This window comes from Pararge aegeria, chromosome 6 (assembly GCF_905163445.1).
Source record: "Pararge aegeria chromosome 6, ilParAegt1.1, whole genome shotgun sequence".
NCBI classification, from domain to species: domain Eukaryota; kingdom Metazoa; phylum Arthropoda; class Insecta; order Lepidoptera; family Nymphalidae; genus Pararge; species Pararge aegeria.
Genome location: NC_053185.1, coordinates 8,725,664 through 8,751,464, shown reverse-complemented (window position 1 = coordinate 8,751,464; position 25,801 = coordinate 8,725,664). Strand labels below are relative to the sequence as shown.

General features: G+C 36.5%; 1 protein-coding gene and 1 pseudogene across 7 annotated transcripts in view; both read left to right on the top strand.

Moving 5' to 3' along the window:
• LOC120624347 (kinase D-interacting substrate of 220 kDa B) overlaps positions 1-25,801 on the top strand; it is a 68,926-nt gene that overhangs the window by 23,159 nt on the left and 19,966 nt on the right. For 3 of the 7 annotated variants that reach the window (XM_039890821.1, XM_039890822.1, XM_039890820.1), the window contains exons 1-11: positions 6,529-7,076; positions 9,509-9,643; positions 11,538-11,735; positions 15,520-15,629; positions 16,695-16,915; positions 18,355-18,512; positions 20,058-20,261; positions 22,250-22,393; positions 22,818-23,115; positions 23,662-23,869; positions 25,051-25,188. In XM_039890821.1, the coding sequence (XP_039746755.1) occupies positions 6,579-7,076; positions 9,509-9,643; positions 11,538-11,735; positions 15,520-15,629; positions 16,695-16,915; positions 18,355-18,512; positions 20,058-20,261; positions 22,250-22,393; positions 22,818-23,115; positions 23,662-23,869; positions 25,051-25,188 (2,312 nt within the window). In that variant the 5' untranslated portion in view covers positions 6,529-6,578. Of the gene's footprint in view, positions 1-6,528; positions 7,077-7,561; positions 7,672-9,508; positions 9,644-11,537; positions 11,736-15,519; positions 15,630-16,694; positions 16,916-18,354; positions 18,513-20,057; positions 20,262-22,249; positions 22,394-22,817; positions 23,116-23,661; positions 23,870-25,050; positions 25,189-25,801 lie in introns of those variants that run through there. The other 4 variants (XM_039890826.1, XM_039890823.1, XM_039890824.1 and 1 more) reach the window with 4 other exon arrangements.
• LOC120624283 lies at positions 1,491-6,452 on the top strand (annotated as a pseudogene).

Genomic DNA, 25,801 nt, shown 5'->3' with positions numbered 1-25,801 from the left:
ACTAGGCTATTAAGATGAGTGATAATTCGTAAAAAAATTACCAACATAATAATTATGTGACAAAATAAATGTTAAGTAACAGGTGCTATAATATGAACTAAAATTTAAAACGTGCGTACGCACGTCACGTATACATTTGCAGTTGGAAAGCCTAGTGGCTTTTAATGTACTTATTTAAAACAGTTTTTCGAAATAATTTTTTATATTAACATTAAATTATAAAGATTTATATGTCGTTTAATCGTAGGTAATAACATTTTAATAAAAAATATATTATAATAAAACAGCAAAAGCAATTATCTTATTATATCGCCTCTCCAGCCTTGTCAAGTCAATAAATATAGTTGGTAAAAACTTTTGTTTTATCATGTCAATTTTATCTTTAGTAAAAACCATCTGACCTAACGTCTGACAAGCTTATTTTAGAGATAAATTATTCAAATTTACTTAATCTATCTTGTTCTGAACTTCATAAAAGATCATACGATAAAGTATGACATTGTAGTTTAGCGGTCTGTCGGTCCTAACAAATACGAATCACTATTTGGCAGCTCCAAAAGAATTTTCAGGTTAAGGAAAACCACTAGCACTGTCAATTTAAAATCTTACACTAAAGGCTGTACCCGATGCCAATAAATCTTCTTCATGCTAAACGCATAATTTTTAAATGTGGTATGGATAATATGACTTATTTCGGGTGACTGGAGACTTTTAGCCTCATAAAGTTATATCGACTAGCCGCCGGAGACACGTAAATATTTATGATTGTGACACAGAAAATATTGAGTTCTTATAAACACGTGGCCTTAACAAAAACTGTGTACTGTGTGTGACATAAACCCTGGAAATGAGGCCAGTGCCGTGTTCTTGCTAATTTACGATTGACGCCTTCGGAAAACAAAATCTTGTAACCCTGTAAAAAAAACTTTCTGAAAACCCTTTTTCAATTTCTAGCCATGACGTTGTTAAAACAAAATTTACATTAATTATTATTTGCCTACATATACCATAATTTGTTAAAGCGCCATCTACACAAAAATATTGTAACTGACTCGGACGTTCACACAAGAAGTTGCGCAAGCGCACACCGATACGATATTTTGTTGTTAATATAACGAATCAATGATAGAGGGCTCCACCTGTATCGTCAAAAGTTTTATCTACTTCATAAAAGTATTCACAATGAATTTAAATAACACGTAAAATTTTCAATAAAGCTATATATTATAAAGTTTATTATGTACTTTAATTTACGAGACTAAGATTTTAATAAGTTTGAAACGTCAGACATAAACGTATCAGTTAATAGATAGGGCCTTTGTTGTTCTGGATTTATTGCCAATCTTAATTTTCAATTTAAAATATGTCCTTAAAGACAGAAGTTCATGTAATTCGAATTATTAGTAGGAAGGTAGTAGAAATTAATAATGTTCTTATTTCTCAATATGTCGGTATGTCATAAATTCATCCATACGCAAATAACACGAAGAGGGCTCAACAAACCAACTGATAAGTTTGATAAGCACTCCTGTGTAATTTAATAATATTTCTTCCATCAATTCTTATCAATGTAAGTGGAACGTCGCGTCGGTTGTGACATGAAGAAATCGTCCTTAGCACTTATTCAATTGTTTAATATATTATCAAACATGACTACCCACGCCTTCAGTGAATTTAAAAAAGTGTTATCTTGGAATAATAATTGTAAGAAAGTTTAAGTTCATCACTAAAAGTGCTACTCAAATGTGTTAATTCGTGATGCTATGAAGTGTTTGTGAAATGTCATATTTGCTAGACAGAGGTGGGCCATCGTCTGCTTCAGATTCGCCCGAAAGACGTGCTCTCGTTCTCCCATTCAAAGTACCGAGGAGTTATGGCAGTGTGCTCCCATATTACCGCTTCATGAGGGAAGCATTAAGTGACCCGATGTCGAATGAGGTGATTTATTCAATTATTATAGCTGTACCCGGCCACTCTCCACTATGGCTCAGCCATAATAAGATTATCTGCCATTCCCGTGGAAAAATAGGGAAATGTATGTATAAACATACCAATATAGAAATGCACTGTTATGTAAAAATTTCACATCGATCCATAAACAACTTTGTTTTGTGAACAGAAGAACGTACAGAAGCTGAAAATTTACTTTTAGCGTTTTGAAACCCGTCGTAACTTCTTAACGACATGCCCGATTAGAATAATCTAAAGAGGAATATATATGTATTATGTACTGTAATTATTCATAATTATGAAATCATTTAAGTTGGATAAGGATTAATATCATGATACGAATGTTATCATCTTTGATTGTACCCGTGTGTCTAATTTGAACAAAATGCGGTAATTGTGTTTTTGTTTTATAATTAGAATATATTAGCCTTCCGTACTTTTTTGTCAGTAATGAGTACTATAAACATTTAGTACATAATATTTTTAGGTATCATCACTAGTTTCGTAGCGCACTCCAGTAAAACTTCCAGTCAACCTAATTTTGCCCGACAATTACAATAAAAATAGCAATAATTATGGTCATATTTAAGACAATTTACAGAACTTTTTCCTCATTAATCACTCGGTCCATTAATAAATAAATAAAATAATAAATAAATATACTACGACAATACACACATCGCCACCTAGCCCCAAAGTAAGCGTAGCTTGTGTTATGGGTACTAAGATGACTGATGAATATTTATATGAATAATATACATAAATAATAGCAATATACATATAAACACCCAGACACTGAAAAATATTCATGCTCATCAAACAAAAATTTTCCAGTAGTGGGAATCGAACCCACAGCCTTGGACTCAGAAAGTAGGGTCGCTGCAAACTGCGCCAATCGGCCGTTAAATTAATGAAAACCGTATGAATATCCGTTCGCTTCTTTTTGAGTTTGACGTGTTCAGACAGACAGACAGACGCGTGGGGAGACGGAATTTGTAGTTTATAATAAACATATAAGGAATAAAGCTAACAGGTTTTATCATCATTACAAGTCTATCAACAAGCAGAATGAGTTTACGAACATACTCAAACCGTTTTGTGTATTTCTCGATGGATTTTACTAACATTACAAATGTGTGTATTGGTGTTTGTTTGTTACCAAAAGCTGAACCGTTCTTAACCAAATTTGGCACAATGCCTGCATCCTGGAGACGGACGTAGGTTACATTTCACTCATCATCATCATATCAACCCATTGCCGGCCCACTACAGGGCACGGGTCTCCTCCAACAATGAGAAGGGGTAAAGGCCGTAGTCCACCACGCTGGCTCAGTGCGGAGTGGTGGACTACACACTACATTTCACTATACGTTTTTATTAACAAAAGGTGACAGCCGTCGTCTCTGTTACAAGGCATAAGTATTTATTCTGTGGTCAGACTAAAAAATTATGATGTGCGAGATTTTCCATGAACCCCGCTGAAGAAAATCTGTTCTCCCCAATCTTCAACTTCCCCTTCCCCAACACTAAGAGATTGCTTCGAAATTAATGTTTTTGTATAATTTATTTGAAGAGTTAAATTAATGAATAATGAAGGTTCTGTTCTTCCTAATTATTTAATGTAACCTCCCTTTTTGTTCAAATCTGATGATTCTAAGCTGATGCTTGGTTACCAAATTAAGTTCATTTGTTCCCTCTTAATTTGCATTAATAGGGCTTAAGATGTCGTGATAAGTTATAAGACACTTTTTCGCTTCTGTACCTAAATATAACTAATCCCTATCCCTATCCCTACTTCCCTACCCTACTAATATTATAAATGTCAATGTAATTTTATTTGTTACGCTTTCACGCAAAAACTACTTAACCGATCCTCATGAAACTTTGTACACATATTCTTGGAAGTGTTAGAAGTAATATAGGATACTTTTTATCCCGACATTAAGCTCGGTTCCTTTGGGAGAGGGGATGAAAGTGTTTGACGATTTTACACCATAACTCCGACAAATTATAACCGATTTAAATAATTGTTTTTGTACTATAGAGGTTATAATATGTGTTTAATTTTCTCCAAACTCTGTGTAGATCTGAATGTGGTTGGAGATAGAGGACAGAACTCCTCATTTAAGGCTTAGTGATACTGAATACTTCAAATTTTTTTAGAACTACAACTAAATTGATAGCCTCATAAAAAAACAAAATCAAACGCAGACGAAGTCGCGGGCAACAGCTAGTATATTATAAATTCAAAAGTTTTTGTAAAGATGAATGGGTGTTTGTTAATCAATCACACCAGAAAGGCTGAACAGATCTGGATGTAGTTCAGCACTGGAAAAGCCCAAACTTAGGCTTCTGTTTATCCCGGGAAAATTTTCGGTTTCTGTGGTATAATTTATTTTTATTATACCACAGAAATAGGCATATAAATTTATTTCATAATTGTTAACATTCACTTGAAATTAATAATTTTTTCATCATTAGTTATTCCCATTATTGATAGTTCCCTACGTACGTATAAAAACATAAGGTTAACATTAGTAAACCCTAACTGAGTATTTTATTAATTTGAACACAGAACACACAGAAACCGTGTACCGTGTTTTTTTGATGCTTCAAAATTGATGCTTTAAAATTGCATATTAGTCTTTGAAGCAACAAAAACAACACAACTTTAGTAGTGTTCTCGGACATTCCATTTTTTAGTGGACAGTAAGTAATTTACCTCTAATGTTCTTAACGTTTACGATAAAATGGGGAAAATGGGAAAAGTTTGTGAGCTAGCAACATTTCACGGGACGTTTTCACTGTTTTTGGACACATTTTTGCATGCAATTATTGCTAAATGAGGGTTGTGTATATACATGTTAAAACAAAGAAACGGCTTTGAAATTCATAAGAGCAGCGTATCTATGTAATCAGTTCACCAAGGTAACGGTAAACTAGATTATCTTTCCATACTTTATGGGCCACGAGTAAATTATGGTCTAAGGGAACTGGTGTGGGTTATCAGGTAAATCTGTGTTTAAAGAAAAACCGTTTTATCCTAGGATCAACATCCGATATGTTAGCTTACTTTGCGTATAAATATTGGCGATACACTGTATCACGTTCATTGTGCATAGGCAGTTAAGAATACAATATAGGTGTTTCGTATCAAATATGTTCTTGAATGATTAATAACTATTGCCGTTAAAATCGCTGTGAATCGATTAAAATTCGATGAAGTTTCGGCGAAAATGCTTCGTGCAGCCTCTTTTATACGCACTTACGGACAGGTACGTATAAATTGAAAATATTTCTGCGTTTTGCTTTGTTTTGTTTGATTTTGCTACGAACCACGGCCGACCTTTTTGTCGCACCCGCGTATATATATGGTGTATAAAGCGTTTTATCGGTTTAGAATAATATTATTAACGTAGGTTATTGACTTATCTGTAAGTAAAAGAGCATCGTTGTTATTGTCAATAAATATCAATACAACTTGTAACAATAAACAACTTGCAACTGCTAAGCAACTTATAAACAGACAGATAGTTTGAAAATAGACACCGGACGTAAGGCTATAATATGTCCGTGTGTATGCTACAAAAATATATGTTACAGCAGAATTCTTGGAACACAAATATCAAAAATGAAATATTGTTTTCCAGTCGAGTTGTCACAGCATGGCGACTAAGCAGAATCCTGCAACCCCGTTACTCTTTTTATCTTGATTGCATCGCGGATCTTCATATTCCTTTTGCTTTGTATCCATGTTACGACTAACTAGATCCTACTAACTGGTTATTATGGACACAATGGTTATTTATGAAGTAAGCGGCGCTGCTAACCGCATATAGCTTACCTATATGTTTCAGTTCTTTGAGTTCAAGGATAAAATTTATTACCTATCATTTATAGACTTCATTTACATATCTTGCCAACTTTCGTTTTGATCGTTATTAGCGCTACCTGTAGGATTGTTACCTAGTTAATTAATTATGTGTAGGTTACCTATGAGTCGACAATTGAAAGGAATACCTAATTAGGAAACACTATAGGATAAACAATAACCTAATTTACACTGTAAACAAATTATATAATTTATAAGTGTTATAGGTATCAGTTTTAATTATTAATTTGGTTAAGTATTTGTAACAGTACCATTTACCTTCTACACAGCTGTTTATAATAACTAAACGATGAAATGGTTTTTGTTTATATTATCTTTTAAGTTTATCTTAATATTAAAAATCAATTAAGAGTGATTTCCGATATCTCGTCGGCGGGGAGTATTTCGTCTCAGCCAGTGGTAGGTATATACCACGTAGCTGTTTGATCGGCACAGTGTGTCCGGACACCGAGCGAAATGCTGCCCTCCGAGCGAGTCGTACATCGCACCGCCTCTGCGATCTTCAAACGGCTTTCGTCAGGCGCCTACAGTACCTATTCTCTTGTACGTATCCGTCCGCGTTCATTCATCGCAACCGCCCTCCGCCCGCCCTCACTACGGCGCGCTGTAAATAGTATCCGCCCATCGTGATCACGAGAGACGGTACGAGTGTCCCAATAGACTTAGTCACTACGCTCGCAAATCTGTCACGGGACGTTTTGCGGAGCGCTCGTGCTATTATGAGTGCCGTCGCGACATGTCCCAAGAACCTCAATTGCCCCAAACTAAAACCAGTGACAATGAATACGTACATATTCGATGTCTCATTGCAAACATACACAAACCCAGAAATGTGTCCAGGCCGCCTGTGTATTCCGACGCGCCGCTGGAGGTGGTCCGGGAATCGCCGACGTCGTCGGATACGGATCGGAGTCGCTCTGGATCGATACGTTCCGATATATCTGAGAAACCAGATTTGTCTGAGATCAGCAGTGTAGAAGAGGTACCGCCGACGCAGCGTGCAAAGAGTAACAGTTTTGCGGGTGCAATGTTGGCGCCTCCGTTGAACAAACGGCGGCGGCTTTCGTTTCTGCACCTCAACATTGGGGGTGGAAACGAACATATAGGGCCCTTGTCTGCAGGGCCTCATCTCAACGTGCCTCGATTCACCGTCACGGCGCCACCTGGAGAGCACCGTCGCCACAGTCATGGCTTCCCGTTCCATGGATTTGCTCTTCGTCGGCACTCGAACACGGTAGCCTAACTATAACCTACTAGTGTTGCCGTTATCAATCAATAACACAACAAAAGTTTGTCAAAATTTTGTAGAAACGATATCGAACTAACTAAGCATGTCTCATCAGCTCAATGATTAGTGGATTGCAACTGGCACGAATGTGTGTTTTTAACTTAAACCTTTAAGCATCAAGGTACTCTTAATGCTAGGAAGATAGATACTAGCCCTACGCAGAAGCGTAATCTTTTGTATCAACAACGTGCTAATAGTCCAGAATCTATAATGTGTATCTGTAAATTTATATGGTATTACTAATTAATGCGTGATATTAATGATACTACGTAAGGTTTAACTGATCTTATGTGATAAATAATAATAATAGCAACAATTAAAAACGTCACTTAAGTGTAAACACTATGCTTGTGCCGTTTCATGGAGTTCTAACTGCTATCTTTCGTTATCACTGTATCCACCTTTACTTATTAATATTCATTATAGACATTGAACTGTGCAGTGCAAACGTTGTTTTTGTGTGCTTTACGACAAATTATTTTCTAGTTTAATTAATAATTGTGACCTAGAAATGTTGCGCTGGAGTTTGCAAGCATCAGAGGTTTTTGTGATCACTTTATTTTTAATTCTTAATATGCGAACCTTTTTATATTTTATCTAAACTAACTAACTGCGTGTACTTACTTAAATCTGTAAAGCATGGTGTTATTTGTTATTTTATAATATGATGGGCTATACCTAGACTAAATTAAATTGAGTTATGGGCCGATTTCACAATGCCCAATGTGGGAATTATTGTGACGTTTTCGCAAAGTTTCTATACGAAATCTGTTAAATTCATTCTTTAGTTAGATCATCAGATAAACTACCTAATCTGCGATTGTTTTTTTTTTTTGTAAAAATTATTACTCTGTCCAACTGTCCTACTGAGCCGATGACAGCTCCTATTTACTTATTTATTTAATATAATTACTGAGGAAACGTGCAAATTTATACTAGTACTGTAATTCAAACTTTTAATTTTATTACTGTCTAAATACTGCGCTAATTTAGAAAGACGTAAAGCAATGAAATCCTTCGGCAATTTTATACAATTAATTGAAGATACTTAACATATTTCTGTTGTTTGGAACAATAGTTTAATAATATAAAAAAAATGTTACGATATATATAAGAAAATAATTGCTTTATTTATGGCGAACTCAATTTCCATAACGAGAAGTTGAAGAGCAAAGCTCCGCAGTTTGAAAGGGGCATTCATAACAAGTGACTAATTGGTATTCTAGAAATATTTCAAGGCGATGGTAGGAAAAATAAATAGCTTTTTTTTCTGGTTTCTCCAATTTTCGTAAATATTAGATATTTTATGTAGGTACTTACTGCTCTAGTGGTGGTCGACGTATTAAAATGCGTTTTCAGGGCCATGTAAAATATTTCGCGTATTATTTCTATTTGATAATAATTTACTGATAATGGCATTTCAGTTGTTTAACTACAAGATAAGACTGAAATTTTATTAAAATTATAGCGTGTGTGATAAAACTGTATAAGAGATATGATGTGCTCTTACACTAAAATTGAAGAAGTACTACATTTCTTCTAATACGTAATAATTTTAATTATTGGAGTGTGGTCAGTTATGGTACATACCGTTAACATGTTCGGAACACTATTGATTGATTAAATACATAATTAAATAAACACCCCGCAAGGGTAGCCCTCAAATAACCAACGAGCTGATTTCTGTTTGCAGTTTTTTTATAAAATGATACAGGCCAACTATTTAAGGATATTATAAAAACAAGTCAATAGTAATTTGTTTTAGTTTAAAATAAAATATAATTAGGCAAGCAATTAGATAGCAATTAGGTTTCCTCGCATTATATTTCTATTCGCGCTAATTTCAGAGAGTAGGTAGTAAAATTTTTTTTGTGTTTCACGTATGAAAAGCCTTAGTCTGCGTAGAGTTTACCTTTATAATAAAATGAATGAATTTTTGAACGACTAAGCTAACCGTGAGGTAACCTCAAATAGTAAATATTTATGCTTTCACAGACTTAGGTTATCCATTTATAATAACTGAAGTAAACGTACAATAATGTTTGAGATTCTCAAATTCGGTACAGTGACTTATTTATTGTATGTAAATAATTATGTGCCCCTAAAAACAAATACAATAGGTGGGCACATAACTTAAAAGCTATCTCTATGAGCAAAAGGCAAGACAACGCAATCATTACAATACAGGTAGCGATTACCAAAAAAATATATTCTCAAGGGCGTTGGTGGCAGTCGTAAAAATATGCCAAAACAATAAAAAGTCTGTCCGCAAGTTTAAACAAGACACGGTGTGCCGACCTCATAATATAGCGTGACAGAAGGGCAAGAAGGAAAGAAGTAGTGATTATCATGTGAATTAATAATCGTATTTTTTACAGAGCCTCCATCGCAGCGAGTCGATGGTGTCCCTGGCGTGCTTCAAGACGCTTTCTCAACTGGTAAATAATGATGGCAATGAACTACAGAATTACCTCTCCACCAACAGAAACATCAACATTGATGACAGGGATGAAGTAAGTTATTTCTCACTTATACTTATTAGTTTAGGATTTGTTTGTCTTACTTTCTATAGTTAAACTGAAACTTAAGGGTTTAATATCATAAACCCTTAAGCCTATACAATTGTCTATGTCGAAGAGACCTTTACTATATCTTGTACTGAGAGACACTAGCATGGAAAAGGTGATTGACTCTTATCGCAGTTATAGGATTCAAAGGGTACATAATAACAATGTCTCAATGTACATCATCTTAATGGATGTCCCACGGGGCTCAATTTTGGGTCCCTTTCTGTTTTTGGTGTATATAAATAACCTAACTAACCATGACAGTAAAACTTTGGGTCTGTATACTGTTTGCAGATTTGTCTCCAATGCTAAAACTTGTAGAAGTAAAGGTCTCAGTGATTTACTGTTTTTCTGTTAATAACTAACTTAAGGAAAGAAACTAGAGGAACTGCTCAACGAGGAACAGTAAATCACAATAGTTTAGCAAACAGTCTATCTATGAACCCTTTTTTTAATACTACTCAATGTTAGAAAAAACTTATTAGGTCATAATAAAAACATTAAATTGTCAAAATCTGACTTCGAAGGCCTATTTCATAATATGAAATAATCAACACAAATTAGTAAGTCTTCAACGAATTGAAACTTAATTTATAATAAGTATCAATTCGTTGTACATATATCAATAATTAGTAAACCAGCTAATGCCGACTGTCTCCGTTTGTTTGTTTGAAGTCTTTATTGCACACACACATTTTATACAAATTAAACATAAATACAGAAGAAATTTAGAAAATAAAACAGAGCGGCACCATCATGATAATGCTTGACCTCACACATCTTTAGCCACTCAGCAAAAAATAAGACAGTTTGGCTGGGAGGTGTTAATGCATCCGCCGTATAGTCCTGACCTTGCACCATCAGAATTCCGCCTGTTTCGTTCTCTTCAAAATTCTTTAGGCAGTGTCAGGTTAACATCACGAGAGGACTGCCAAAACTACTAGTCGCGGTTTTTTGATCAGAAGCCCCAAAATTACTATAGCAATGTAATTATGTCCCTACCTACAAGATGGCAAAAAGTTATCGAACAGAATGGTACCTACGTACTCTTAATACGTAAACGTAAATAAACTATATTTAAAAAAATCTTAAAAAATGCGAAGGAACTTTTTTCCCCAACGTAATATAAAACTGGTGCATAAGTATATTTCATATGGAATCAGCCTGTAAAAATATTAAATCAAAAGAAGAATATAAATTTTTCCATACAAACGAATTAAAACATTGCAAGTGATTACTTATGACAACCCTATTGTAGATAAAAGACCGAATCGTGCATAGTACCTGCCCAGTAACCATTCATTTACTCATTCGTTTAATAAAAATACAAAAATAAATGCAAAATTCATTTATATCAAGTAGGCCTAATTTATAAGCCCTTGTAAAACGTCAAGTCAGTCGGTTTGTAGTGACTCTACCACCGGTTCGGAAGGCAGACTCCACTGAGAAGAGCCGGCAAGAAACTCAGCAGATTGCTTTTTTCCAACATCATTTTATAGTTTTACAATCTTTAGAATTTTTCTGTTTTGTGAGAGATGAGAGCGTCGTTAAGAAATTCATTAATCGTGTAGTAAACACCGCAATTACCTTCATTGCAATTGTGTGCAATCCGTTCGATTTTTTGCGACAAAAATTATCTTGGAGGCCCATGGTAACTACCAAAATGCCAACACTCGTGACGTTCGATTATAAATATACCTACAAGCAATCGGACACAATTTCGCAGTAACATAAGTCAAAAAAGTCAAAAACGACAAAAGTATCGATAAAACTTCGCTTGGAAACTATTAGGTGCCGCTAATCAGATGGTATTTCATTAATTATTGTTAAAATGGAACAGAATGGCACAACAGCACTCATGTGCGCAAGTGAGAGTGGGCGAGTGGCGGCGGTGCGGCTGCTGCTCGGAGCGAGCGCTGACGCATGTGCGGCGGACAACGATGGCTGGACCTCACTCGCGTTCGCTGCCCGGGGCGGCCACCTCACGATCGTGCAGGAGTTGCTGGATGCTGGTGCACAAGTTGACTCTAGAGACTGCGTAAGTGAAAAAGGAACTAAGGCAAACCATTGTGTCTTTACCTGGGATGATAACCTCGTGATCGTCCAGAAACTGCTCGATGCTGTTACACAAGTTGAGTCCAGAGCCTGCGTTAAGTGACAAAGTAGAAAAGAAAAATTTTGACACTATTTAGTTACCTTGACGCTGCCTGGAATGATCACTTTACCATCCTCAAAGAACTGCTCGATGCGGGTGCACAAGTCTATATATATATATAGACTATGTATATAGTCTAGACGTAAGTGAGAACGGAGGAAAGGTAACATTTTGACACTTTTAGCACGGCTGTACCTCCATCGCGGTCGCTGTTACACAAATCGACTCTTTAGATTTTATGCAAGAGGCATTCATTTTATGGAAGAGAGACAAGCCTTTATTACTTCATAGCGTGAATAGACCTCACACCTTGACCATTTTCCCGAATTTAATTTAAATTAAATTTATTTAATTTAATTTAATTTTACATCTCAATGGCTTACACAGATTCAGAAGACCGAATCGGCATGGACGAAACTGGCATGTAAATAGTATTACTTCTTGACAATTTTTATATTCCAAATATATACACATCGACCTTTTTCTCGAATTTAATTTAAACAAATCTCAATGGCTTACACAGGTTTGCAAGACAGAATCTGTTGAGAAGGAGTTTTTCATTGTGACTTCTTGAATAATTTTATATCCCTGATATAGCTATCATTGTAAAATCTATCTTCATTTGTTTCTTGGTACTTACTACATATAAATACACAATAGGGGACGTGACTGTAAGTGAAATATATCAACAGCCTCGCTGAAACCTAACTTTATGCAAATGTTTTAATGTAGGTACTTATAATATCACGTTGTATTTATTTAATGCACTAGCCTCTTAGTATTATTTTGTTATAAAACGTGATTACATTTCCATTGCAACTGACAATGAAGTTGCAACTAGATAATTTTTTTGTTGCTGTTGGATTTAATTCATCAAAGTTTTGTGAGAGGCCGTTATAAAATCGGAACACGAATACACTGGGCTTCAAAGAACACTGAGTGAACCTCGATCGCTCAGGTTCTGATTCTAGCGAAAGCTTGATAAATATACATGTACATTCAGTACACTTGCCCATAGGTCCATCGAAGAAAACTCAGTTTACTTTTGGGTTGCACAGGTAACATGCTAAAAACTGCACGAAAAAGAAACTAACATTACAATACATTTATTAATCAAAACAATAAAATAAAATGCACAATTGCAATTCGTGAATCACAATATAGTAATAGCAGAGCAATGACCAAGTGTATTCTGGACTGTGCACCCAAATTTTGTATATTTATACTTTTGTAGGATCGCTGCCAAGAAATACGCGACAATCCCGCATTCTTAAATCCGGTTAAAATGTATACGTGTGCATATTGTGTATGGGATCTCTTTCATGAATAATGTCTATATTTATAGATGCCGATTAACATCTATTCTCATCTAATAGACGTAATGTAGCGTGATGGGGCGTAATTAGGGTCCTGGCACAGTACAGATGTAGGTGTGTTTGTTTCACGTCTTTCTACATGCAGTGGTGGAATAAATCAGGGCTCGATTGCCGATTGGGTTTTAACATATAAACTTCTTATTTACAAAATTGCATTAGTCGTTGTAATAGAGCTGCTGTGGTGTTGTCTGAAGGGTTGCCGATGTAACTACATCTACCTTCAGAACACCAATTTGGCACATGAGGCTTAACACCTATACCTTTGCCTCAAATTAATGCACATAAGGCGGCATGTTTCAGGACGTGTTCCTTGCGTGCCTTGTCAGGTGTTGCTCTTTTTATAGGCGATGGTTTTCCACTAAGCATCAGGTGGGCTATCTGCTTAATCCGTAAACTATCACATCAAAAAAGGCTTGTTTTTTAAGACGAAGACGTTAATCGGCAATCAAACAAATAGTATTAAATAATAAATCCGTAAAAGTTTAGAATAGGTTTGCAAATAAACACCCTTTCAGAAAGCGAACGCGTTTATATCTAGTTTTAAATACGAAGTCCTATTTTATAGGTAGGTACCTAACCCCGTCGTCAAAAATCAAAATGCGTCATGTTTATCCCCATGATCGAGCAAGCGTAATATTGTGATAATGTATTCCGAATAATATCAACGATAACGACATCAAATCGATGTGTCACACTGATATGTAGGGCTACCATAGGTTTTGTGTGAATTTAGGAAATTATTTTAGAATTTTAATGTGCATTTTAAAATCACATAATTTTAAATAATATAATTGCTATAAATAATGCTTATAAAATATAGTGATTTTATTGTGCCCATGGTCAAAAAATTACAAATAGTAAGTACCTTCGCCTATTTGGAGGGAATGCAAATAATCAGAATGCGCTTACATAATAATCATCCTTAGGCTATTTAAGTAAGGCTCACAGGTCACGGTACAGGTCTCCTGAGATCTCATGGGAAAATTTGCTCCAAACGGCGCCTATGCAAGTTTGCGAGCTTTAACGATTTTATCATATGATTAAAATAATAATAGATTTTCATTTGTTTTCCAGTTATAGAAACTCTACCTGGCCGAACCAACTACTCTCGGCGTTTTTTTTCTACAAGATCGTTTGTGACGTCCTGGTTAATGATATTCTATTTATATAGTTTCAAATAACTTGAAAAGCAAAACCTTATCTAAATACAAAGCTTGATCAAGATACTTAAATGTAATATGTTTATAGAAGAATTGCTTGTTTAAATTTACCAGATGTAAAGTAGGAGTAGGACAAAGTTGTATAACAAATCCGTGTGCGTGTTGTTTTATCTATCCCGAACATATTCTGGACATGTCCGGAATATTCTTGACATCTGGCTTACTCGTGAAATTTATACAAACGCTTTACATTCAGAGGAAAATTATAAACAAAACAAAGATGTAGGTCACGTGTGACGTACAATAGCATCTATGAAAAACCCGTTGTTTTAATTATAATTATATATTGGCTTTAACACGCGTGTCATCATGTCATTGATATTTGTTTACTTTCAACAGACTTACACAAAAGTTGGATGTTGTGTTTATTCCACCGCGCCATTTCTCAGCCGACTTGCTTTTTCTTATTCGGTTGGAAATATTCCTATGCAAAGTACGAGTACGTTAAATGCGTTAACTATGCGATAACTATTCGTATCTGAAAACACCTGCTGTGCGATGTCAGATGTTGAAGGTAATATGTCCTCAACATAGCATCAAATAGGTCCCTCTATGGGAATTTAAACTTGCCGTTGCGGCAATATGTTTAAATAGATGAACGAAGGAAATCATTCCATCCATTCTGGGAACAAGAGTCCGAATAGTTTTTTCTTGGCAATAAGGGACGTATTATTACTGAATTTTCTTTGGTTTCGTGGAATATTCGAGGTTGACTTGATACCACCCTTCTGACAAAAACATTTCGCTGCAGCGATTTAGCATACCTGTACGATACCGCGTAGAAACCTATTCGAGACAGGTACGTGTTTAATATAAATGCCTATAAAATAAGTGAACCTACTACCCTGTGCATACCATGTTATAGACTGCATTATAACTCCCCAAAAGGTGGGATTGCACTTATCTTGAAAAGCAATAAAAAAAAATTGTGATAGATAGTTCGTCAGCACACACTCCGAAATATATGTATATCAAGTACAATATCAATGGTACATCCCAGGTTATAGAATTAGGGGAAACTATTCCGTGAAACTATCGTTTCGTATACTTTATCGAAGGTTTATTTTTCAGGGTGGGTGGACCCCTCTCTTGTGGGCCTCATACAAGGGTCACGAAGAAGTTGTTGCGTTGCTGCTGGAAAAAGGCGCCGATGTGCATGCCCACGGCAATTATAATATCAAGTTAGTAAACTATTCACGAACAAAAAACTTTTTTTTCATAGTCCGTAATAAAACGCAGTTAAGCTTAACATAACACCGCGTTGGTAGACACCCAACGAAATGGATAGATGACATCAAACGGGTCACAGGCAGCCGCTAGGCCCAAGCGGCACAAGACCGCGGTGTTTGGAACTTCCTAAAAATACGTATGTCCTGCAGTGGAAGCCCATTGGTTGAGATAATAATTATGATAATGATGTAAAACGTTCCAATCCATAACGGTTTCGGATGGATTATAACTGATAACTGTGACGGTTTTAACAGCGTCACCAGAGAATGGGGACTAGCCCAAAACTCGTCAAAAGTTGAGCCCCAGGGCTCGACAACATCGGGGGATGAGGACGCTCGTACCTCCTTTTTCCCTTTCGCCTGTTTGTGGTTTTTCGGACTAGGTTCCAAACGCCATATTATAAGAAGTAGCTCATAAGTTATGTGTCAAAACAAACTAGACTTGGTGTTCTTTTTTTATTGGTATTCTTTTTGTTATTACCATCTTACATTTAAAACTATATAAAAAGCAACCTGGTTAGAATTCATAACCAATCTTTTACTGGCTGGCTGAGGGTCTTTTTTACTTTCCAGTTATCCAGGAAAGTAAAAAATTTGAATTAAAAGTAGGTACATTGACATAATAAGAATATTATTAAAGAACCTGTAGCATCGTAATACTGTCATGTTTGCAATTTATATTTAAATTGATATGGTATTCATACTTTAACAGAGCAATTCATCAAATCATTCAGCACTTGATAAATAATAGCATGTTACTTATACACTGCATTCTTAATACGTTGTTTGCTAGAATTTTGCTGGTTGCATGTTTTGTCAACATGTTTTTTAGCTTCTTCGAAGACAGATAAATATTTCTATCTATTTTTTTAATGTACCTAGCGTAGGCCGTGTGTGCCCTTCCTGGAAAAGCATATGTTTAGTACTTGACGCTTGTGGGCTTGATAATATGACGATTATTGTGATAAGAGATTTTGTACAACAGCACTGGATGCAACTTTCGTATAAATATTGCAGTTCACTAGTATGGGCGGCGGGAAGACGGCACAGCGGCGTTGTAGCGCGGCTGTTGGCAGCGGGTGCACGGCCCAATTCATGTGACAAATATGCCACATCCGCGCTCACGTGGGCCGCACGGGCTGGCGACGTGGCCTCCAGTGCGGCCCTCCTGCGGGCCGGGGCCGACGCGAACAATGCCGGCATGTACTGCTGGACACCGTTATTGCAGGCTACACATGGTAATTCGTTTATAGTATGCCACCTCTACGCTTATATTTATGATTTTTGCGCACTGGCGACGTGGCCTCAAGTGAGGGCCGGGGCTGATGCGAATAATGCTCTCATGTACTTGCGCTCACAACACAAATACAAGCAGCGTAGATACAGTCTTTTGAAACTTGATAACAGTTGGAGGTGATATGTGTATAAGGTCGAAGCACGAACGACTCTGATAGAAAACTTCAACCTGGCCATGTGAAAACGCAATACGAGACGACTTCCACGCTGCATAACATGTGACCTTTATGATGTAGCTTAAAGCGGTTGGGTGAGAACGGCGAGTGCCGTGTGTGTTACCGCTTCTAGGGAAGGCCTATATCCAGCAGTGGACGCTTGTAGGTTTGATGATGATTATTGTGATATGAGGTTTTAGGTGTGCTTCTAGTATAGCTCAATAAATATTGATATGAAAATATTTTTTATAAAACGATCCTTCAATAAAGAAGTCTGTACTTCCGAAATTATATTCCATTATTTTCATTTTGATCAACGCCGAAAATAGGTCTCATAAAAATATGGATCCTAATATCGCTCATATTTTTAGGAACTTTGACGTTTTTGAACTTGATTTGTGATATCTTAAGTGCACGCTAAATTCACTTATTTTTGGGTAGGTACTTAAACTTCATAAGTTACTGGAGTAGACGAGAATGGAAATAGTAAACAGACATATAGAGTTTCTCGTAAAAATAGATCGCAGTTACTTTGCCAAATATTTAGAGACAATGTGATTATGCAAGTGTTTTCCAGTAAAACAATATAATACTGTTGACGGCTTAGCGAAAGACATGCGCAGTACGCTACAGTTGGTTGGTAGCCAAACTAACATTTCATTGTGACAAAATACTTAAAATTTTAGTTATTTAAATATGAATTCAATTCCTAAAGCTGTGAAACCATTACAATTCATTGTTCAGCCATGTTTTAATAATAAATACCTAAATTCGAATGAACTTTTACCATAGACCACGCAAAATTAACATAAAATTTAAAGATTAAGATATAATTTGCAAATATTTTCTAGATTTAAAGAGAGATGCATAACCGCATTGAAATTCCATAAATTTTTATATGCATTTTAAAATTTCAATCTACATAACTCCTACTAAAAGGCCGGACCGATTTTGTTGAGAGTTTGTGTGTCTGGATTTCTGGATGGTTTGATAGTACAATTGGATTACAAGTAAGGAATTGGATAGTATGTGGCGCTGTTTTACGGGGCAGGACGACGACGTCAGCCGGCTCTGTTAGTTATTAATATATTTTAAATAGTTATTTTTGCAATCCGATTTCACTTGCGCAACTCGTAACAATGTTTTATAATTTAGTTGATGGGTTAGGTTAATTAAGTATTTTTTGGCTGTGAAAGTAAGTATTAAAATATTAATTTATTTTTCAGGTAATCATTTTGAAATCGTCCAAATGTTGTTAGAACATAAGCCTAACGTGAACGCCTTAGACAAGGATGGGTGCACAGCGCTTGCCATCGCTTGCAAGGAGGGTTTCTATGATATTTCCTTAGCTTTAATAAATTCAGGGGCCTATATAAACGTCCAGGTAAATATATTTCATTTTATACAATTTCCATTCTCGTAACAATTAATGTTCTAGATGATTGCTGTTTAGCAATTTATTTAGACGACAATGAATTGCAATACCTTTAAATATAGAGTAAACAAAATCATATGCATCGTAGACCATTTGTCATTGGTATTGAATATGACAGCTTCAGCGGAAAACAGCCTTGCGAAACGAGTCGCGTTGCCAATTTTGTCACTTCGGTAAATATGTAAGTAGAATTAGTAACAAATTATGTAATAAACATCATATGGCCTATTAAATCATTTATTTCTCTCCGTATTCGTTCTCTTCTATTCTCTTCTCGAGCGGGTGAAGATCATTATCTATACCCAAGTACACCCAACAATAGAATATCATCATAGTAAATAAAAACTGTATTTGACAGTTCAAAAATAGAAGTGCTCCAAACGTCACCAAACTTTACAGGATTACTCGCCAGGTCAATCCGAAGATTCCCTGAAAGTTTCATTGAAATCGGTCTAGCCGTTTCGGAGCCTATACGGAACATACCCACACACTTTCTCTTTTATATATATATATATATAGATAGATTCGTTGGCCATCATTTCAAATAAGAAAACTTTATTTTATCGAATAAGTAGTAGTGGATTTTGTGACTGAGCTCGTCCGGGAAAGTACTGAAGCCAAGCAGCATTGCTGTATTTCCGTCTGAAGATCATCCAGCTTCCAACTTCGATCATACAGCTTCTTCAATCTTCCCTTGCCACTTCTATACCTCTTTTTGCCCGCCATTTTATATGACCTTCTCTATTGACCTGTCGTTTGGAATTTTTACTTTTACTTATATCGACAGATTATGCATAATTTTGACCAGTCTGAGCGAAGATACCTTTACATTTTAAGAACTCTCAGGCATACAGATTTCCTAGCGATTTTTTGCTTGACTATCAAATCAGATCATAATTGCTTTAAACGCACATACCTCTGAAATGTATATGTGCGTTATCGGGACTCCCACGAAAAGGAGGCCAAAGTTCTAAACACTAAGCTGAAATATTAACTAGTTCAAAAAATTATATCATAGATCAGTCCGTTATTAGTGTTGGTATATTTTACAGTAAAGAACCAAGAAATGGTTCTAATCGCTGGCATACCATTCAATATAACCAATGGACCAACTGCCTCGATGGTGTCGTGATTAGCATGTCTGACTTAACATGATCAACACGGTCGGATAAATGTAAAAAAGTATTGGGTTTTTCTATCAAGACATTCCTAGTACCAGCCCGCAGTTTGGTATTTGACGGTGATTCACCTCCGTGCCTTGATGAGCACGTAAAGCTGTCGGTCCTGCGCCTGATCTGAGTCCGGCTGTCACGGATCTGCCATCATCACCATCGGGCTTTGAGAGAGGGAAAAGAGAGAGAAAACAGGTGCACTATTATATCTCCCGTGTAGTTGAAAAATCTCTGGAGATTGACCACCGTGGCTGAAAACGGTCAGGGAAACTTTGTTTGTTTTTTTTTGATACCATTCAATATGTTTTTTTTTCTTTAACAGGATCACTCAAAAGACACTCCATTAATCTACGCTGTTAAAGGTGGATATAAGAATATAGTAGAAGCTTTGCTAAAGAAGCATGTAGATGTAGATTTACCCGGTAAGGAGAAGAAAACCCCAGTGTACACTGCCGTAGAAAAAGGACACTTAGCAATACTCAAATTGCTGTTGGCCTCTAATCCCGATTTGGAACATTGCACTAACGTGAGTTTTTTTTTAATTCCATTACAAGTTAGACTGCTATCTCATCGGTAAGTGAGGATGCCGTCTAAGATAGACGTTTGGCTACCTGTTAAGGAATATGCCAGTTATATTTAAAGCATACCAGGGGTATGGTTTCTACGCGGCACGTCTTTGTCGGTAGGGTGGTAACTAGCCACAGCCAAAGCCTCCTACCAGAGAATGAGTTTTAGTTTATTTCATTATTTCTTATAAAAACAATGATCGGTTTGTACGAATAAGTACAAAAAAAACGGAAACGCTAGAACGGTCTTCTTGTGCTTTCCCGGTATAAAAAGTATCATACGAAATATATACCAAATTGTACTTACTCTCTTGCTCTGTATTTATGTCTCTGTAACAACTTTTTTTCTTTGGTGTACAATAAAAGTGTATTCATTCATTCTTACAATCGTGCTCAGAATATAAGCTATCTATTAGACAAATTGAATCAAGATCGGTGCAGTAGTTGTGCCGAATTTAAGTAACAAACAAATAAACAAACATACAATAACAAGCACACCTTTGTATATATAAAATTGATATAAAGTATCGATAGTGTGAATATTAAACGAAAAAAAAACCAACGTTTTGTTATATTATAAGACGAGAACGATTTTCACGACTATTACACTTTTACTACTTTTCCAGGCACATAAATCCATACTAATATTATAAATGTTTTTTTGTTATGTCTATGTATGGTTTGTCCTTCCTTAACACCCTAACTAAGCTACTTTTTATCCCAGGAAAACAAATGTTTCCCACGGAATTTGTAAAAAAAAAACATTTATAACGGAGGAAGAACGCTGGCAACCACTAGTTTTTTTATAATAATGACATAATACGGAAACCTAGACATAATACACAACAGAATTAACTACGACCTCGATGTAACGTATAAATGGATGGTAGGTATGATGTCTAGTGAGAAATATTAATCTGGCATGATTGACCGCCCAGACGATGCGACGTGACTTGGCAGTTGGCATCTCTTTACTTTTAGATCGATCATAAAATATCATTACTGGAAATTATAATTGGCTTGAAACATATTTAAACGGTTAAGTTTTGCAGTGGCGTGCAGAGAGGGTATGTACAGGGTATTCAGATGATATATAGTTAACAAAATCTCCAGTACGACTTATAAATACTTAAGGGTAGGCTTTTTATAACTCTTACAATATACAACACCAATCCGTAAGTTGTTTTGAAGTCGTTCTGGAGTTTTTCTTCATTTGATATCATCTGCATTCCCATGCACGCCACTGTCTAGGTTCTACCCATAAGTATGGCGAATTCAATTTAGCGTTGGTCCATCGAAGATTAGTCTTATTATATCCAAACCGTTCTAGTTTTCTTGCGTGATTGAGTTACAAACATCCATCTAAACTTTCGCATTTATAATATTAGTATATAAGTAAGGATAAAGATTAAAGTAATCAATATATAGTGTACATTATTTAACTAGTCAAGCATTTACATTTGACAATAATAAAAAAGAGAAGGGAGCTGTGAACCATGGCGGCCATGTTGGAATTGAAATTCGCCATTGTGTATCGTATTCTACTAGTCAAGCTCTTTCATTTGATACCCATATTGAGGGAGTTGTGAAAAAAAGGGTATGGCCGCCGCCACAAAATGGCGGCATTTTGGCGGCGACAATCTTGGATTTCATGAAGCACGAACCATAGCTAAGAACAATCCAGACTAATTCACCATACAAACAAAATAAAAAAAAAACACACACGTAAAACTTATAACACCCAGCCGTTTTTGCATCGGTCGTTTATAATATATCATCATCATCATCATCTTCATCAACTTATTATTAACTCCGAAAAGTCAGCGGTGCGTGCTGGGGCTCGAACTGGATCTCCAAGAAAGGAGAGCTGAAGCCTCACCCACTAGGTTATCACCGCTCTCAAATCATCCTAAAAAGTCTTATAATAGACTAACTTATGTTATAATAGAGTGGTGATACGGCGCTTCTTCGAGCCGTACGGTCGCGTAATGCGGAAGTGGTGTCGTTGCTATTGGAACGCCGAGCGCGAGTTGCAGCCGCTGACAACCGCGGTGATACGTCGCTGCACGTAGCAATGCGGGCGCGTTCAAAGGTAAACCCATTCATTCACTCACACTAGCTGAATTTTCAGGTGGTTCCGAGACGAGATCTAATTTTGGTAACCTATAATGTTCATATGGGCTTATAGTACAGATGTAACTAATCTTTTGACCTATTGTTATAATAATAATTCTCAATTTCTTAGTACTTTTATATTGTAGAAGTAAAGATGTGAAATAGTAAATGGGTAAAGAATATTCCGTATAACACTAGTCTCCAATTTTTTTTAACCTGGTGGTTTTTTTTTCTTATACCTCTTGCATTACAAGAGACTTTGTTTTTCCATAGTTTTTCTTTTTATAATCTTTTTAATATTTCTTATATACATATATGTGGGGACGGAGAAAAAGTTTTTGGAGACTATTATGCTATCAATATAGAAATACTATTTTCTAATTAAAGTTCTTTAATTTCAGCAAATAGTCGAAATTCTACTCCGGAACCCAAAGAATAGCCAATTGCTATACAAGCCGAATAAAAACAAAGAGACGCCATATAACATAGATATGAGCTATAACAAAACTATACTAGGTCAGATATTCGGTGCGCGCAAACTTAACACCAATGAGGACAACGAAAACATGCTGGGATACGAGTTATATAGCGCGGCTTTGGCTGACATGCTTTCTGAACCAAGTCTCTCCGTGCCAATCACAGTGGGACTTTACGCGAGATGGGGCTCCGGAAAGTCTTTTTTGCTCAATAAACTTAAAGGTGAGGAGAATTGGCGTAAATTTTATACAAGGTTAAATAAAAAAATAACAAAAAACTCTCGGCCTGTAGTTACATTAAAATTATCAATTTTTGTTCTACGACTTTTTTTAACTCAACATCACATCATACTCTACTAGTTACTTCTCTGGAATATAACATCGGCAACAGCGTGCGAACCACAACTCGCACGCTCGCAGCGCTTCGATTCTCAGTGTAATGTCACCTTACAGAGATAATATTTATTTATTTATTTTACATCTTGTTACTACGGCAGGGCCACTTACACTAAAAAAGATACTACATAATTTATGGACAACTATAAGATTTGTCGGCCGATTGGCACAGTTGATAGTGACCCTGCTTTCTGAGTCCAAGGCCGTGAGTTCGATTCCCAAAACTGGAAAAGAACATGAATTTTTTTTCAGTGTCTGGGTGTTTATGTATATTCTAAGTATTTATGTATATTATTCATAAAAATATTCATCATCCCCAAATAATATTATATTAGTATCGACAATTATTTCAATATGCTACCTCTCTTTTAAGAGGAGATGAAGAACTTCGCACGGCAGTGGCGCGAGACCGGCTGGGCCTGGTCTTGGGCCGTGTCGTGGGGGACTTGGCACGTGGCACTGTTTGTGGCGGCCTGCGTCGCCGTCGCTGGCGTGGAGCCCTACATAGCCCTAGCGGTGCTATTTGCACTGTTCGCGGCTCTGTACATGACCTTCTACCTCTTGTGGTACCTTGGAAACAAGTAAGTGGCATATTATCTTTCATCATCATCATATCAACCCATTACCGGCCATCTACAGGGCACGGGTCTCCTCCCACAATGAGAAGGGATGAGGGCCGTAGTTCACCACGCTGGCCCAGTGCGGATTGGCGGACTTCACAGACCTTTGAGAACATTATGGAGAACTCTCAGATATGCAGGTTTCCTCACGATGTTTTCCTTCACAGTTGAAGCAAGTGATATTTTAATCGCTTAAAACGCACGTAACTTAGAAAAGTTAGAGGTAGAGGCTGGGATTCGAATTCGCCACTCCGCAAGTGAAGTCGAAGTCCTCCGCACTGGGCTATCACAATTTATATTTTTATCTTTACCCAACGTAAATCCCATGTTCAGAGGTCGATCCCAAGGCATCAAAGACGGTTTCTCGGGTAAACTGTTACTAGTTATTATTAGTTAAGAATGCAGGGATGCAGGAAGTATGTACATGTTATATTCATATCGATTGTTATGTATGAAAAAAAAGCTGCTTTAAAATATATATCGGTGAAATTTTTTAAAATATATTTGTTCTTTATGAAATTCTATTTTTACGATAGCTTAAAATGAAATTGATACTGTATTTGAAACGTTTTCTGATGTTTTATAAAGTAAAAATTGGAGTGCCGATGTGCACTGATCCTACATGACCGCTAATTGCCTGACCGCACTAAGGCTTCTTCTGAGTACTTCGCTTCAGTGATAGGCGCTTGAGCTCCTTATCGATCGCTAAAACGCTTAGCTTCTAATATGACATTTCAGACTTTTCTTGTTTTCTTTCTATGGAACAAGACGAGAAAATCGATTGACACAATTATGTCGTGGTAGCCCTACTGATTTTATAGTACAGTTAAAATACTACTTGCTGTCCGCGTTCTTCTACCGCGTTTATTACGGTTTTATAAATGACGTGGGAACCGTTAGGTTTTCCTGAGATCAAAAGTAGCTTATGTTAGTCGCCGTCTTTTCAACTACCGCTTTGCAAAAAATAAAGTTGATTGGGTTCTTATATAGGGCGTGAGGGAAAGACAAACACACCTTCGTATTTATAATATTAGGTTACGATAACTATGGTTTTTACTGAACAAAACTAGTCCTTAATTTATTGTGATTAGGGACCAATTTTCAGTATTACTTGCAATTTCAAATGGCCTGTTCTTTTGTAGATATGAGTGGTGGTGGGCGGACGGCATCGTGGCAGCCCTCGGGAGAAAGTTCGGTTCTCTACTGCTTCTACTTCAGGTGATGTTTTGTCACCCGCCTGGACCAGAAGATCCTCGTGCTTTACCAGCAACTCCCATTAGGTAACATTTTGGTTTTTTTCACTACTAGTTGCCCTATGACTTCAATCTCACTTGGTGCTAGCGGCCTATTTGTTTGGAATTGAAAGCAAGTCATCTAATTGCAATACTGCTAACCTGAATCACTAGATGGCGCTATTCCAATTCCATATTAATCGTAGCTAACTTTCAGACGATCGAATAAGTAAACGTTGATAGAAAATCTCACACTAGGCAGCCCATACCAAATAAAAGTTTCGAGAAAAAATAAAAAAGACAGAGCTCGTCCGGGGTAGTACTACCGCTAATCGCTGCCATTAAGCAGCATTGCAATACTGTGTTCTGGTCTAAAGAGCGTGATTGCCGGTGTAATAACCAGCTCATGTGGCTTAACACGTAAACCTCAGGTTGATGTACACTGGACGGCACGTTGCAGGACATATTCCTAGCATGCCCTGCAAAGTGATGGTTAGTTCACAGAATTAGCCTTCTATTCGGTCCATCAATTATTATTATAACAAAAAATATATACATACAACGTGTAACCAGTGGCGTGCACTTCATACATGCACAAAAGCACTGCATACCCAAATTATTTTATATAACCCGTATTGGATGGGAATTTTTACATTTTATG